Source organism: Dromaius novaehollandiae, chromosome 13 (assembly GCF_036370855.1).
Source record: "Dromaius novaehollandiae isolate bDroNov1 chromosome 13, bDroNov1.hap1, whole genome shotgun sequence".
Classification (NCBI taxonomy): domain Eukaryota; kingdom Metazoa; phylum Chordata; class Aves; order Casuariiformes; family Dromaiidae; genus Dromaius; species Dromaius novaehollandiae.
This window is the reverse complement of record NC_088110.1, coordinates 4,445,647-4,461,476: the sequence shown is the minus strand read 5'-3', so window position 1 is coordinate 4,461,476 and position 15,830 is coordinate 4,445,647. Positions and strand designations below refer to the sequence as shown.

The 15,830-nt window shown below is 56.4% G+C and overlaps 1 protein-coding gene across 4 annotated transcripts in view; it reads left to right on the top strand.

Annotated features, from left to right (window-relative positions):
* The first annotated feature begins 438 nt into the window (after nt 1-438).
* The window catches only part of NECAB2 (N-terminal EF-hand calcium binding protein 2), a 119,371-nt gene continuing 103,979 nt past the window's right edge, over nt 439-15,830 (top strand). Inside the window, exons 1-2 of one of the 4 annotated variants that reach the window (XM_064519479.1) lie at nt 439-730; nt 7,537-7,561. In XM_064519479.1, the coding sequence (XP_064375549.1) occupies nt 527-730; nt 7,537-7,561 (229 nt within the window). In that variant the 5' untranslated portion in view covers nt 439-526. The remainder of the gene's footprint in view (nt 731-7,536; nt 7,562-15,830) is intronic. The other 3 variants (XM_026102109.2, XM_026102110.2, XM_064519480.1) reach the window with 3 other exon arrangements.

Genomic DNA, 15,830 nt, shown 5'->3' with positions numbered 1-15,830 from the left:
GCGGAGCGGAGGGCGGGAAGCGGCCGGTGGTGCTTCCCGGGGATGCGGGGCTCGCCGGCTCCTCTGCGCCCAGGCGGCTGAGCCGGGCGGCTTGGTGAGGGTGCTGAGCCTCGCCGGGCAGGCGGGTCCCAAACGCTGCGGTACCGTTAAGCCGGGGGTCGCTGGGCTGGGCAGCGGCGCTCGCCCCTGCCCTTCGTATCCCCTGAGCAAGGGACGGCTCTGGGGGCTCCCGGGAGCGAGGCAGCCCGGGTCGCGTCGGCGGCGGGGGCACCCCCGGGGCGGTGTGGCGACCCCCGGCTGACCGCCCGCCGCCGGCCCGGGCCTCGCTGGCGGGGGGGTCCCGCTAACCCCCCCCCCCCGGGCAGGGCGCGCAGAGCCGCGGCGTCCCCCGGCGCCCGCCCCCGCCCGCTGCCTGCCGTCGGGGCGGCGCGGCTGGGGGGCGGGGGGGGAGGAGGAGGAGGAGGAGGAGGAGGAGGAGGAGGAGGCGGAGGGAGTCCCCGGCTCCAGCATGAGGCCGGCGTGAGCGATGTGCGAGCAGGCAGCGCGCTACTGCCGGGCCGGCGTGCACAGGCTGCTGCGCAAGTCGCCGCCGCCGCCGCTGCGCGGGCTGGACGGGCTGCTGCGCTGGGTCGCCGCCAAGATGAGCGACAAGGGCGCCGCCGCCGAGCGGCAGCTGCTGCAGCCGGGAGCCGCCGCCGCGCAGAGGAAGGGCACCTCCGTCATCCTCGATGTGAGTTGCCCCCGGGGCGGCGGCGGGCACCCGGCTCCCGCGGCCCCTTCCCCGGCGCCCGCCTCCCCCGGGCCGGCTGGGGGACGGGGGGGCACCCCGGCTCCCGCACCCCGGTACCCCGGACCGGCAGGGATGGGGCTGCACCCCGGCTCCTGCATCCCGGTATCCCGGACCGGCAGGGATGGAGGTGCTTCCCAGGTCCTGCATCCCCCGGACCGGCGGGGATGGAGGTGCTTCCCAGGTCCTGCATCCCCCGAACCGGCGGGGATGGGGCTGCACCCCGGCTCCTGCATCCCGGTATTCCCGGGCCGGCGGGGATGGGGCTGCACCCCGGCTCCCGCACCCCGGTACCCCCGGGCCGGCGGGGATGGAGGTGCTTCCCAGGTCCTGCATCCCCACCCCCGGGTACTGCATCCCTCGGACTGGCTGGGTGCGGGGACACCCCGGGTCAGCTGGAGATGGCGGTGCACCTCGGGTCCTGCGTCCCCCGTCCTTGACTCCTGCATGTCCTGGAGCAGCTGGGCGTAGGGGTGCACCCTGGGTACCCCACCCCCGAGTCCCCCATCCCCCGGCCAGGCTGGAGATGGAGCTGCGCTCCGGCTCCTGCATCCCGTTTTCTGGGTGCTGCGTGCCCCCGGACTGGCTGTGCATGGCGTGCACCCCGGCTCCTGCACCCCGTGTCCCTCAGGCAGGCTGGGCGTGGGGGTGGCCCCTGTGTCCTGCACCCCGTGTCCCTCAGGCAGGCTGGGCGTGGGGGTGGCCCCTGTGTCTAGCTCCTGCCCCCTCCCCACCCTGCCCCTGCACTGCGGGGTGCCCCGGGCTGGCTGCCCCTAGGTCCCGCCTTGCCCCCGGTGCTGCACCCCACGGCAGGTGGGCGTGGGGGTGCACGCTGGGCCTGGCCCCCCCAAGGGGCTGCGGCGGGGGGGACCCGTTAGGAGGGAGGCAGCGCAGCCCCAGGTGCCTGTGAGTGGATGGGAGCCGGCGCTCCCGTACGCGGGCCTGGGGGACAGGCGGGGGTGTGCTTGTTCCTCAGCTGTGCTTGTTTATAGACCTCCCAAATCAGGGGCTTAACTAGGCTGTTGGCACAATGGGGAGAACGGGGTGGGCTAAACCGGAGCGCAAACGGTGCGGCCGCCTAGTCCTCCTGTAGCATCTAACACTTCAACACTCGCGTCTTCAGTTTTGCGATCTTCTGGCTTAAAAAAAGTGTCGCGAATTCAAAAATGAGCTCCGATGGCATTGCCTGTAGTACAGGGTCGCTCACACTCGCTTGGAGCGCTGGGCAGGAGCACCCCGGCCAGGCGAGCCCGGCGGCCCTGCGGGCGCCTGGCGCTGTCGGCGGCGGGCGTGGGCACGGCCGGGCACCCGCAGCTCGCCACCCGCGTGGGCAGCCCGCGCTCGCAGCCGTCGCGGTTCCGCGTGTCACCGGCCCGGCGGCGCCTGCCGAGCTGCCGAGCGGGGCGTGGGAGCGGGGCCAGCGGCGGGCGGCGGTGAAGAAGTGCCGCTTGATGGGGAACTGACAGGACAGAAGTAACAATGGCGCTTGTGTTTTTTAAGTTCACTTTGCGCTTTCCCCCCCCCCGCATTTTCATGCAGTGGAGCAGCAGCCTGCCCAGGGCTGCCGGAATCCGCCTTGGGAGCATAAACACAGCTGGAAGGCGACAATTCGGTGTGTTCAAAAGCTGCAGGAGTTAGGGCTGGTTTTCTGCCAAGACGGTATCTTATCCGTCCAACTTTACCTTCCTTAAAACGGATTTTTTTTCCCCCCACTTTGAGGTTTGAGCTAAGAAAATGAACCATGAACGCCCTGATTTTTTTTTCTTACCGCTGGACAGTGTGACAGACCTGGGTGTGCAGCTCCCAGCCCTTTTTCCTTTTACAATGGGACTTAGAGCCCTTCCCAACCTGCTGGCAGTGGGAAATGGATGTGGGAAATGTAGGGTTTGAGGGCTGAGGTTTCTTTCCCCTTAGAGCTTGCTTCTCTCTGTTGTTTTTTTCCCCCTCTAGTTGTAATAGAAACTCCAAACTATGGCTTTATTGTGCCAGACTCTTCATGTGCACCACGAGATCAGCCCTTAATGCAAAGTTTACCAGCGGGGGAGCGCGCGTGGAGACGAGGGAGAGGCAGAGCCGGCCGGCCGGGCTGGTAGGAGGTTTCCTACCTTACGCTCTCCCAGCGGAGGAGCAAACCGGTGGCTGTTGTGTAGCAAAACGGAGGGCTGAGGAATAATGAAATAGGACTGAGTGTTAAATAGTGCCTGCCATCCACGTGCATGCTGCTGCCTGGAGGACGAATCTTAGCTTAAGGCTATTTTTTCAGTATTTTTCTTCTTTTTGCTTGCATCCTTTTAGGTAAAGGATTTAAAAAAACTCCACAAAACCCGAGTAATGTTTATTAGTACAGCTCAATCATAGGATTCAGAGTATAAAAATAGCTAAAATTGCAGATTAACTTTTTGAAACCCCAAGTAATAAACTGATGGAGAAGATACGTAAGTACTAAGCGCTCCCTAAAATAGGCAGCGAGTACAACTGTGGAGTTACGGACACTCTTGGATGGTGCTGGTAGAGCAAGCAGAGATGACATCTCCCTCTAGACACCTTGAAAACGTCAGTCTGCATTTACCGAGCCGCTGTTGCAGTAGCGGTCAGATCCGCTGAAGGGCTTGGGGTGGAGCGAGGGGCGTGTGGCTCCGTGTTCCCCCCCGAGCGTTGGGTTTGGGGTGCTCGCGCGCCTCGAGGGGCCGTTGCAGCGGGTGCCCTGGCTGCAGGGCGGCGGGAAGAGCCGAACGCGCAGGGCGGCAGCGCATGTAGCTGGCTGTAGGCAACTGGTGCCTCTCTGCAGCCTCTGGCACTGGGTCGTGGTGATCCTGGCTCCTCTGTTTGCCTTCTGTGCTGCTAGAAACGCCCTCCAAAGGCTCCTGCCTACAGCCGTGAGCACAAAACCCTGTTTTCATTTCCGTTCCAGAACAAATCCGCAAATATCACGAGACTCGGGGAGATACTGCAGAGAAGCTGTATCGGTTCGTATTTGCTGTGTGCAAGTGAATATGCGTGCAATATAGGCTGGAGGTGACTGGATACCAAGGTGTGGGAAATGTCTACACAGAGGGGTATTACTCTGTCTGGGAGTGCTTTAATACGTATTTACAGGCTCTTCCTCCTCATCTCCTCCTCCCGCCTTCGTCCCCGTCCTTCTGCTGTGCGTCGGAAGACAGGGAGCACGGCAGCCGGGCTCGCAGCTCAGCGCCCGCGGTGAAAGCGGGGCGACGGGGACCTGCAGCGAGTGTGAGCCGGGTCCCTCGGGACGGAGCTCGTGTCCTTCTTGGCGCGCAGAGGACGGCCCGGCCCGAGGGGCTGCTGCCGGCCCTGCCGCGGGCCTCACCCTGCCTCCGTGCCGGCTTCTCCGAGCGAAACGCGGCGGCTGCAGGGGGGCCGTGCGTGAGCTGGGTACGGGGGGGGCCCGAGGGCTCTGGGTGGGCATGGCTCCGCGCAAGGCTGGCTGTGTCCTCGTCGCACTTCCCAGCACTTGCCCAGCGGTGCCCGGGCCTGGAGAGCAGAAGGCGGCACCGGACGGAACGCCGTACCGCAGCCCCGCGGAGGGGCGTCCGCACTGGCAGCGAGGGGCAGGACGGCAATGTGGCAGCGCAGTGCACAGATTAATCCTGTTTTTAATGTTGTGCTCTCTATTTTAAGTCAACATCGTACTAACCTGCGAAAGGAATAACGAACTCTGCAAATACTGTAATAGTTCTTTGGCTTGTTAGGGGAGTGCCTGTGCAAAATTAACAAAATTGCCAAGAAAAACCTCAATTAAGTAACCTCCAGCGTAGCAGGACCTCCTCCAAGAGCTTTGAGAAGGCAGAGCTGAACGTTTAAACTCCAAACCATCATTTTTTCCCCCCAAGTTTATTATTATTGCTAGCATTTCAAATTGCTTTACTTCTGGCAGCCAAATGTGTAGTAGCCACTTGAGAGAACAGCAAAAATGTGTGTTTTTAAAAAAAGAGCTGTTGGAGGAAATCTCGTAAGAGCTCCTGGCTCTTAACAAGATGCAGCTTGTCTGCATCTAAATGCTGCCTCCGAGCAAACCTAGTGCCGGTGGTGTTACTGGGGTCCTCCTCCCACGTCCTCCCCGATTCCTTGGGATCCCTTTTCCCTTGGCCCCAGCTCAGATAGGTGCCCCCCCACCCCCACCCATGGCCCATGCTGCTCCTGTGACCGGCACTGCCCCATGTCTGGCCTCGTGCCTCCTCCCAGAGCCCGGTTTGGAGGGCAGGACCTAGGGCAGACCCAAGCTTTGGTGGTCTTGCCTCTCATGCAAGACAAGGCCGTGGGGCCTTTCCAGGCTTGCGTGTCGGAGGGCGTTGGTTTTGGCCGTACTTCTGCTGCTCTAGTGTCTAAATCCTGCGTTTTCGCAGAAGAAGTGCTTTTGGCAACGTTACCGAATTATCGCCGAATGTATTATGTCTCAGCAGCCCCTTGATATTCCTTCCAGTTGTTCAGCCCTTGATGCACTGCCTGTCTGTGTTGACAAAGGATTTTGTCTTAAATTGCTCTCGCTGCGGGAGTCCTGCTTAAAAAAAAAATTTCTTTTTCTTCATTTTTACGTGCGAATTTTTGGCGGTCCAATTAACCTGGCAGAATAGATCTTGCTCATCAGCAGTGAACGCGGCACAGCTTGATCCTGTCGAACAAACCTCGGCAGGCGAGCCTCCTTACGTGCCCTTCCATAAACCCCTTCACTTGCAGATAGTTTCTGCTGTCAAACCAGTTCATTGTCCCGTTGTCGTCCTTTCTCGGAGTATCAGGAGTTCAGGCCCTAAGAAGTTGCTTTTTCTTTTGCTCGGAGACTTCACTGCAGGGTTGGTGGCTCCACAGAGCGTCAGCACAAGCCACGGCTTGCTTGAGTGAGCCCTTCTCCCAGTTTAAGCTACGTTTTCAGCTATTATTTTTGCCTTCCTGCTCTCCCCCTGACGGTTGTGCTTAGTGGGGTGGCTGCCTCCCACAGCACCTTAAAATAGATATTGCCGCTTCTATATTAGACTTTATGTAAGGTCTTTGTTTCCGCGCGGCGGGAACAGTAACAAAAGGATGCGGCAATGAAACAGAAAAGAAACTGGAATAATCAGCGTCTAGAAAGAAAAAGTTCGCGGGCTGGCAGGGCTCGCTGGGAACGAGCAGCAGGGGCGTCCAAGCCGGCAAAGGAGGCACATTTTGCCCTGCAGGCAGGGCAAGCGGCCCCCGTCCAACAGGCATCCCCTGTCTGGCAGCCCTTCGAAACCCACCTTTAATCAGGTCCGTAAGGACAGGGATAGATAGGATTTCCCCCCGGTTTCTAACTCTTGGAAAGGAAGGTCAGCCCCAGAAGTAAGGAGGTTTTGCAGCGGCTCCTGGCCGCTGGGGCGGGCGCCGGGGTCCTGCTCCCTCTGCGCCCCCGAATCGGCACGTGCTGGGGCTTCGGGTGGGCATGGGCGGCGCGGGGCGGGGGCCCGAGCCCCGCTCCCGGAGACCTCTCCCGAGGGAAGATTTCTGGAGCGGGGAGAGGTTACGGTTCTGCTGCAGGAGCCCGAACGCACAGCCTCGGCTTTGCCCCGCGCAGCCTCGGAAGCACTTTGGGCAAAAGAATGATTAATGTCGCTTAATTAAACCATATTCACTTAAATAGCACATTCTGCGGTTCAGTTTGTCTCTCGGGTTGCTTTTTCAGTACAGCAGTTTCTCCGCTGATATTTTCTTTGTAATGATTTTATGACCCAGAAAATCCGAGATCCCATTTCACGGCTGGCTCTGCTCTGTCCTGCTGGTGCTTTTATTCCCTCCGCGGGGAAATCTCTTTGTAGGGCCAAAGCCTCTGCTCCTGCTCAAATTAATAGGGTCAGGTCTGGAGAGATGATGATAATGTTTTCCCTTTCCTGCCCGGGTTATGAGCATGTTAATTTTTCAGTAATTTATGGCAAAACCTGTGCTCGTGGTCACTCTTTGTACTAACCCAGAAGATTTCTGCCCATGCAAGAGGCTATCACTATTAATTGCAGTGTGTCAGGGGCTATTCCTAAGATTAGAGTCGTCAGAAAAATAGCGGTCGTTTCTGCTAGCTTTCTCCCTGGCAAATTCCACTGTAATACTTGTTATTGCCGGTTTTCTGCTGATTCCTGTCTGTGGGCTGTTTTCTCCACGCTGTAGTCTTAAGTCTAAATATAATCGCCTTCCCACGCAGGAAACTTGCTTCAGGAAAAATAAAATTGTAAATAATTTGTTTCAGAAGCGCAGGACTGCGCAGCATAGTTTACGCGATATTATCGGTGCCGGAGGCATTAGCTGGGCTCGTTGTGCTGCTGCTGTCGCTGGTTTTCCATGCTGGGAGCTTGTCCCGTGCTGGCTCCACGCTCTGCTTCCTTCTGCAGGGAGGGGGGGAATGAGTGAATCGCTCAAAGCGTTTAACATCTGATTTTTTCTGTTGTCTTTCCAAAGCCAAACAATGTTGAGAATAGAGGAAAACCATCCAAAAGGCACTTCTGCGCTGGCAGGAGTGTCGGGAAAGCGGGGTCTCGGCATTGCCGGCCCAACAAAGTCCCGCCTTCAGCTGCCCCCTCCGGCGGCGGCGGTCCCGCTTCGCCCGGCGGTGCAGGGAGGCACCCGGAAGGGCTCTGGGTGATGAAACGCCTCGCTGGCGTTGGGCTGAGCTTAGTCCTAGTGGTAACAGCTTCCCTGAAACCAAAAAAAAAAAAAAAAAAGACAAAAAACCCTTCAAGTCAAACAACATAGTAAAAATGCATCTCTCTCTCTCTCTCTTTTCATTCCAGATTTTCAGAAGAGCTGACAAAAATGGTAAGTCTGTATTTTTCCATTTCACTTTTTTTGATCAAACTTTTGTCAGTATTACTGGTTTTTGAGATAGGAACACCTAACTGTGTTGTTTTAAGTGTCATTCGGTTTACCGAGTCTTGACCCTGCTGCGGTTTGAGCCTTTGCAAAGGTTTTGCGCTGTTTATGCAGCTGAGGCACTTGCAGCGCGGACACGGTGCTAGTGTGCAAGACCGGCCAGATTTGGGGCAATTTCACAAGCCTCAAAGGAACATTTAAAAAAAACACAGCTAAGTGATTAAGTGATAACAGAAGATGCATCTATTGTTAATTTGGCAATAGCTTTGCAAAACAGACCCAATTTGTGAAGATTGGTAGCTGGTGGGTTCCTGGAGGGCTGTTGGGTGCTTGTGTCGAGGACTAACATGTCTTGATGGGTACTTTCAGCTTCTACCTGTCCGAAGCTGAGCAGCGTCATTGAAGCCTAGTAGTGGCCTTGGGTGGGGAATAACACAGAGGGCTCTTGATGGCCTGGTTTGGGATCCCTACACGAGAGACAGCTGAGGGGAAAGAGACACGGGGGGTCCAACCCCCAGAACAACTCTGGCCACCTGAAAAGCATTTTCATTTCAGCTCCTAGCTAAAATCCCAAGACCTCCCCTCTGCTTTTTCCCTGCTGTACAGCAGGAAAGTTAAATCTGCATCAAAACTGTGTGTGCTGCGACATGTGGGAGCAGAGAGGATACCTGTTTTTCCCACACCTGATTTAAAAAGGAGAAGCGAGGTTTCTAAACGAGCTCGTAGGCGTGATGGCTGCTCCCAGGTAAGGAGTGGCGAAGGCTGCTGCGAGGCAGCTGGCACGTAAGCAGCAAATGCCCGGTTAGATGGGCATTTGGTTACAAAACCCGGCGCTGTGATGAGAGGTGAAATCCCTCGCGTTCGGAGGCTGGGCGCCCCGGTCGGCTCCGCGGGGCGAGGCGAAGGCTGAGGGGGCTGCCGGGGAGCCGGGGCGGCGGCACGCGGAGCACCTGACGCGGAGAAACACCTTCGACACCCGGAATATCGCACTTCATCGCCGCACAGCCGCTTAGTCGCTGCGTGACTGGAGAGCGGTGGGTTTTGTCTGCTGAAACGTTAGCTCTCTGTGCAGCCCCGCGGAGCGAGGGCCGCGGTTCCAGCTTTTAAGCGAGTCTTACCTGGCACTTGCTCCGAGTCCGAGTCATTCCGGTGAGGTTTCGCTCTGCAGCCGTCAGCATCCCTCTGCTGCAGGCAGACACCGAGCCAGGTTCTGGGCTTAGCTATTCCCGTCGCATTCGGAAGCTGACGATGCCGCTCCAGAGTTAGACCGGTGAAACTGCTCCTAGCTAAGCCCGGGTTTGGCCTCCCTCCTGCGGGAGGTAACTCCCAAATTTCCAGTCTGCAGCTTCCAGCATTTCCCCCTGTGCGCAGCAGCTGGACGCTAAGGCAGTGGTTTTCTTCAGTAACGCCTGCTGCTCCGTTGAGCAAAGCCTAAATGGCTGTAGCTACGTTCAGAGGCTGCTTTTCGACCTCGGCCAAACGATGCTTTTTTGAAGAATGGAAAACCATCATCGAGGGTTGTACACCATCTCCCAAGGTTGTGGGGGATTAACTTTTGTGGTCCCTCCGCACAGGGGCAGGTCTCTGGATGTGGCAGGTGCCAGCAGTAAGACACAGATCTGCGTTTCGCGCCGTGGGTGATAACCTGGGAGGAGGACGAGCCGTAGCCTTTGGCCTCGCTTGGTCCTCTCCGGTGGCGGAGCACCTGAGAAGGCAGATTTACCTGCTGAAAGCCGGTGCTTTTTGCAGGCCGGTTCACTCCTTACTGCTGAAACCCATCTGAGCCTTCTCGTTCTGCAGCCTTACACGTTTTGTAACCTCACACCTTATGCTCTGTTACTAATGACAGGCAAAAACTCATCTTCCTGAGTCTTGGCGTGAGCAACAGGCGGAGGGCAAACAAAGAGTTTCCTTAGCAAGGGCAAACCTGTTGTTTTCCCCTGGTCCCCGAAACACTGCCCTCATCTCAGGCCAACCAAGTCCAGCTGCTCCACCGTCGTTTCCTCCCTTTGTAAGGCCAGAGCCAGTGGCCCGCGAGTGGCAGGCTGCATCGCTGTTACCTTGCACGACGAGGAGCCCGCGTGCGCCGCCAGACAGCTTTGCAGGCAGCGTTTCACACAACAGAGCAAAAGCTGTTAATATTTCCCCAATTTGCGGTCGCTTGCCTACCCGCCCCAACACGTGCTGTGGAAAGCAGAGCGGCGGCACCGCCGCACACCGTGCTTCCCGTCGCGCTGACGCCGCGGGGCCCGCGGGACCCCCTCTGCCTTTGCCTTGCCACGAAGACGGGCTGCCCCAGGGCAGGGGAGGTCCCACGGCAGCCCTGGCCCCGCTCCGTCCTGCCGCCCGAGACGGCTGCAGGGAGCAGCGGAAGCACCGGCTGCCGCGTTCGGGTCTCGCCGCAGAAACGGTCCATAACCAGCCCTTCCCCGGAAGAGGAAAGGGCAAATCTTACACTATTCAATTATTCTCTGCATCCCGGGGGATTTCTCTCTGACCGCCGGGAAGGGGCCCTGAGCTCTGGGCAGGCTGCTGAAAGCAGCCGGGAAGCCGCCGGGAAGGGGCAGCTTTCCCCCAAAGTCGGCAGCTTCTCCTTTCCGTGGTAAAGCCGCTCTCCTAGGCAGGAGCGAGTGCTGTGGGGATCAGGAAAAAGAGCTGAGGGAAACCTCAGCTTTTGGCTTCTGGTTCAGCTAGAGGGCCCGCTGAGCCGGCCTGCCAGCGGTTAAAGGAGGGCGGCTCCGAGCTCGGCTTTCGGATGCTCAGCTTTGCTCTTGAGTCAGCTTGCAGCTACAGGGTGCAAAACCTCGCCCGCAATGGCTTTTCCGGTTGAAACTGCGAAATAGCAGCTCCTTCGCTACTGCCCCGGCTTGTGTTACGAGCCGCAGGAGCTGGCCTGGGCAACGTGCAGCTGGCTTCAGTCGGAAGAGGGCTCGCGTCGGCAGATCTGCCTGGCGCCTCGTTGTTTTCGAGCTGTGTTGAAGTGCTGTGGCTGGCCGGGCCGTGTTTCTACGGAGCCTGGGGGAGCGCATCAGAGAGCCGCAGCCCCTCCTCATCCCTGCCCAGGCTCCGCAGATTTAAGTGTTAATTCACAGAAAACTGGGTGTCCTTGGTGCAAGATGCTAAGACACGTTATTGTTCCTGCCGTGTTCGTGTACTTGCGTCGAGGTGACTTGATTCAGTCGCTACGTGTAGTGGGAGACGTCTAACGAAGCAGCTCTTGCTCGCCGGCCCCCGCGCAGCATTGAGACCCTGCGGCTCGTGTGAGTTAATTCCCCTGCCTTTCCCCCAGGCGTAACACCGCGCGGCGGCAATAAGCTATTTACAGCTGTAAGATGAACTGAGCAAACCATCTAGACAGCCCACCTTGCAGTGATGAAGACATCGGCGAAATCTGGATAAGCTGCCAAATGATCTGGAAATAAGGCAGAAGTGCTGGGGCATAACCTTTTGACAAAGAGTAATTGAGCTAGCTCTAGCCGTGCTTTGCCGGGGCATGGCTGTTAGTCATTCAAAATAACTTTTCTCTTCTGTGTAGGAGTGTTTTTCCTTTCCCTGCTAATAAATCCACCTACAGTCTTGTAATCCTCCTGGTCCCAGTAAACAATACTTAATCGTTTAATTGGCATGTGGTAGGAAAATGGAGCTATGTTGTCTTAAGCTCTTAAAGCAGAGCTGTTGATCATTGGAGAGTTATCTGCCATGTTCTTTAATTCTCTCATTAGAAAGCTGTTAATCAATTATAAGTTAAATAGCCTGGCAATCACTTCACAAGCTTAAGACAGCTTTATTTTGACATAGCAGCCTAATTGCTAATGATTAGCTATAAAAACGTTACTTCACAAAAACATGGGTTTTATTATCTGGGACTCTCCCATCACCGCAGCCACCCAGCTCCCGTGGCTTTAGCGAAGCTAAACATGAGCTACGTCCAGTTTGAATCCTGTGGTTTCCTTCCGTGTCTTTGGTGTAATTCCCAGACCCGCTCACAGAAAAGCCCATCAGGCTGCCGGGGAGGCCGGGCCGGGCAGCGCCGAGCCCCGTGCGGGCAAACGAGCCGCTGCTCTGGGCGCCGAGGCTGACGGCCGCTCACTGAGTTGTGCTCCCCGAGCGCCGTCCCTCCGGACAGCCCCGTTCGTGGAGGCATCTCCAGCTGGACGTGCCGAGGAAGCGTCTTCTCCTCTCTGCTCTGTGCCCCCTGCCCCTGCGGACCTCTGCGGCGGAGAGGAAAGCTGCAGAAGAAAAGGTCGTGCCACGAGCTCAAAGGTGGCTGGAAAGCCCCTGCACGCGGCAGGCCGGGGTTGCTGTGGGTGCAGCGTTCTTCCTATTTTCGGGGTTGAGATTAGCACCAGTTAAATCGGCATCGCCCGTTCCCGTTATTGCTGCTCCCGCGACTTCCACGATCTGCGGCAAGACCTGGCCCCAACGGTTGCACCACTCAGTCTGCTTCATTTGCCACATCCTGGGAACGCAACGTGTTCATGGACGTTCGCTGCGGCAGTGGAGAGGCCGCTGGCCTTATAGCAGCCAGCTCAGGAAATGCCGAGAGGGCAAGAAGCTGCCGCTAGCCGTGGTGACCAAAACTGCTGAGCAGAGGGCTGCAAACACCGCCCGAGCTCTGCTCCCCGCGGCAGGTAAATCCTGCCCCCGCCCGCCGTGCTGGAAGGCATCTCGTTCTCAGAACGTGCCGTTGGTCAAGTTCGTAGCGTGTTCCGCATGCAGTTTCCCAAAATGACAGTCACGAGGCATCAAGCCGTTTTCCAGAGTGCAATAACGTAACTGCAGCCTTGGAAAACGCCACCGCTATGTAACCCCTCTAAGGACGGAGCAACAGGAATGTGGTTAGATGTGGTGAAGGCGTTTTGGGGACCAAAACTCAGCACCCCATTAATTCAGTGTAATGACAAGTGAGACTTGTCCAAATAGCAGCTCTTCGCTGTAGATGGGCTGCGGCAGTGTGGACTGATCATCCGGCGTGTGCTCGGATGCGCATTGGAAGATGTGGAGGGGAGCACAGTCATTCAGCGCATGCTCTTGAATGGCTTTTGCTGTTATCTGATGGGAAATACAGTGAGGTCGGAGTGGGGATTTAACTAACTTCACTTATAAGTTTAACACAGATAGCTGGAGTGCAAGCTCTGGGTGAAGGTCTCAGTTTGCAGTCGAGCTAGCTGATCGGTCGGGAATAGCCAGTTAGAGAGGGCCAGTCGGTTGGAGCTGCAGCAACGCCTGTCCCCGTAGGGCTCGTCCTTTAAATTATTGCACGCAGGCATCTAAGGACCACTTAGGATCTCGTTAAAGGAGATTTACGCTGGTATTCTTCATCAGCAGAGCCCTGTGTATGCCAGCGTTGCGAGCCTCCTCGCAAGCAGCTCCTCGTTTGCAACGTGAGGGATGGGGGCACGTGTACCGCAGCTGGCAAGTGGGGGACGTCAGCGGCTTTGCTGGGCACCAGCAGCCTAACGAGCCTGGGGAGGCTTTTCAGGCAGCAGCAGGACTGTGCCCTCGCGAGTAAAGCAAGCGCCTCCACTTCGATGCAAACGAGAGGCATTGCTCTGCCTGACTGCTTTTTGCTGGTGCCGGTAAGGCCCCGCGCTGCCGCTGCTCGGCATTTGGCTTGTGGAGGTCACGAGCTTCATGAGCTGGGCAAAGGGAGAAGAAGAAAGAGGGAAAGGAAACAAGTGAGGGGGAAGAAAAAGCTTCAGGCACATCTCTTGGCCCCAGTTTGATGTATTAAACAACCGAGGCATGTCATCAACGTCTCCTAAGTAGGAATTCCCCCCCAAAAAAGATTTTGACCACGTCTCACGAACACAGAGAACTGGAAAAACTCTGCTCACCTCGGCCAGGGAGAAGGCAGCAGGGTGGCCCCTAGAGTCCAGTGGCGCCCCGCGGCCGCGGCCTGCCGAGGCTGGAGGTTTGAGGAGGCACTCGTGGCTCAGGGGGATGGGACTGCGGTGCGAGCACGGCGTTACGCTGTCCTCGGCAGTCCCGGGGCAGGTGGCTGCGCGATGCGCGCCGTCTCCTGCTGCTCGCTGTCTCCTGCAGTCTCCTGCGGTGGTTCGCCTTGCTCCTTCCGTGCCCGTCGGCATCCAGGGGCCTCGCGCCGCCCGGCTCGCGCTCCCTGCCGCCTTTTTCCTACAGCATCTGCCCGCTGTGCAGAAAAGTTTCGTTCTGTAGCTGTCCCGAGTTTAAAAATAGCAGGCGTCTATTACTAATTGCCTTCTTAATTTATCAAAACGTTTTTAGAAGGCTGCTTGATTGGAATTTAGCATAGTAATTGATCACCAGGTGGTTTTAAGACTTGGAATACTTCTCTTGCCTCTCTGTCCCTGCCAAATTAAGGCCTCTTCCAAAAATACATCTGCACGGGACTTGAATGGTAGCAAGCAGCTGGGGCTTCAATCATAAGGCACTAAGGCATCCGGGAGGAAAGGTAATGTCATCCTAGCTTGGATCCTTCCATCAGAGCTTCCTTTTGGTTAAAGGGAAGTCAAGCTAGGGCTGCGCTATCTTCTTGTTATATATTAGGGAAGAAATAGTCCATACCCACAACTCGCCCCACCATGACCGCTGATTTGAAGTCTGTGCTCTTCCCGTGAATTCCCGGGAGCCGCACGCTCCCTGCCTGCGCGCGTCGCTGATGAGTTGCCACTCGGCAAAACCTACTTACCTTCCAGGACGGGGTAATTACCTTCTGCTGGCCTCCTGCTCCTCACACGTGTGGAAAACCTTGAGCTATTCATATCTTGCTGGGGCATCCAAATTAAGTCATTAGTTCTAAGTGAGAATATTTAAAATTCTTGCATAATAAAAACAGTATTAGCAGCCACCCACATGTAAGTGGGAAAACGCAGCGATGAATCAGGTCTCCAAAATGTGGATGAATCTGGTCAGCTTTTCTATGACCAGACCACCAGGTCTGAATTGATTTATTTATTTTCTTAAAAAAAGATCCCAACAATAACAAAAAACCTTTGCATTTGTATAGTCTAGCTTTTGTGTGATGGTCAGAAAGCACCTTGTAAAACTGGGCAATGAGAGAAAGTTTGGATCCCCTTTCAGTCCCTTGGATTCCTGTGTACAACAAGGCTTTTCTAGCTCTCTCTATTGTGTACTCAGCTGTCTTTCCAAAATCTTAAGTTCACAGCACACGGTTTTGAAGTGATGACATCTGTTTAAATCAGGACACGCTGTTCCCAAAATAATAAACCCATCAACCAGATGAGTTTTGAGATAATGTAGCTATTGTGAAAGATGACTGTTGGGCTTGTTCTACAGGCTGCCACTAGCCGTGCCAGTACTCCTGTCTACCCTTTAAACCCATCAACTTACAGCGTACTGAATCGGGGCTTGATTTTTGTCTTTGGCCAGCTTGCTGTTACTGATACAAGCTCCTCAACTGCTTGTGCCCTTTCAGGGCTGCTCTTTCGTTTCCCCAGGGGTCTGGTTCCTGCCGCACTTCAGCAGAAGTGAAGAGCTGAGGTTTCTTTGAGCTTGCCTGTCTTGTCACATCACCTCTTGCTAGCAAATGCATGTTAGAACCAAGTATACATTCTTGTCTTTTTTAGCCAAACCACCTTCGTTCTGCAAAGCAGACCTCGAAGCATGCACGTGCGGGGTTAGCGCCGCTGGGCAGGGACGCGTTCACCTCAGGTGCAGGAGGCTGGTGCTCAGGCAGCAGTCCAGCCTTAACCTAGGGCAAAGTTTAAATTGGCCAGACCAGGTTTGGATCCAGCCCAGAATCTCCTGCATGAAGTCAAGCCAACAGCGTGGCCAATGCAAGACTTAATTCTTCCTCAAAAATGCTGGCCCAAGAGCCGGCAAGAGCTCCCCAAGAGCTTCCCTGCTTAATTTCCCCAGCGGCAAAGTGATGTCCAGACTCTAATTAATACAATCGTCCCCTGAAGGAACAGTCCCGGGTCGAACTCGCCTGGAATAGGCAAAACCAGAGCGAAAGGGGTGGCTGGTTGCTCGTTGGCTTGGGGTGACGGACAGCTCGTGCATGGAGGGACCTGCGACTCCTCCACTCCTTCAGTGGGGAATAGCCCATGCACTTCTCCTGGGACGTTTCTTCTTGAAGAAGTGTGTCAGTGTATCTGTGTTTGGCCTTTAATTTTTTTTTAACATGAGCCTCGTGTGTGTGATGGGGAGGGCAGTGCGATGGGGAGCCCAAGCATTTCGGCACCGAGCACTTCTGCTGCTGTCTCAGTGACCT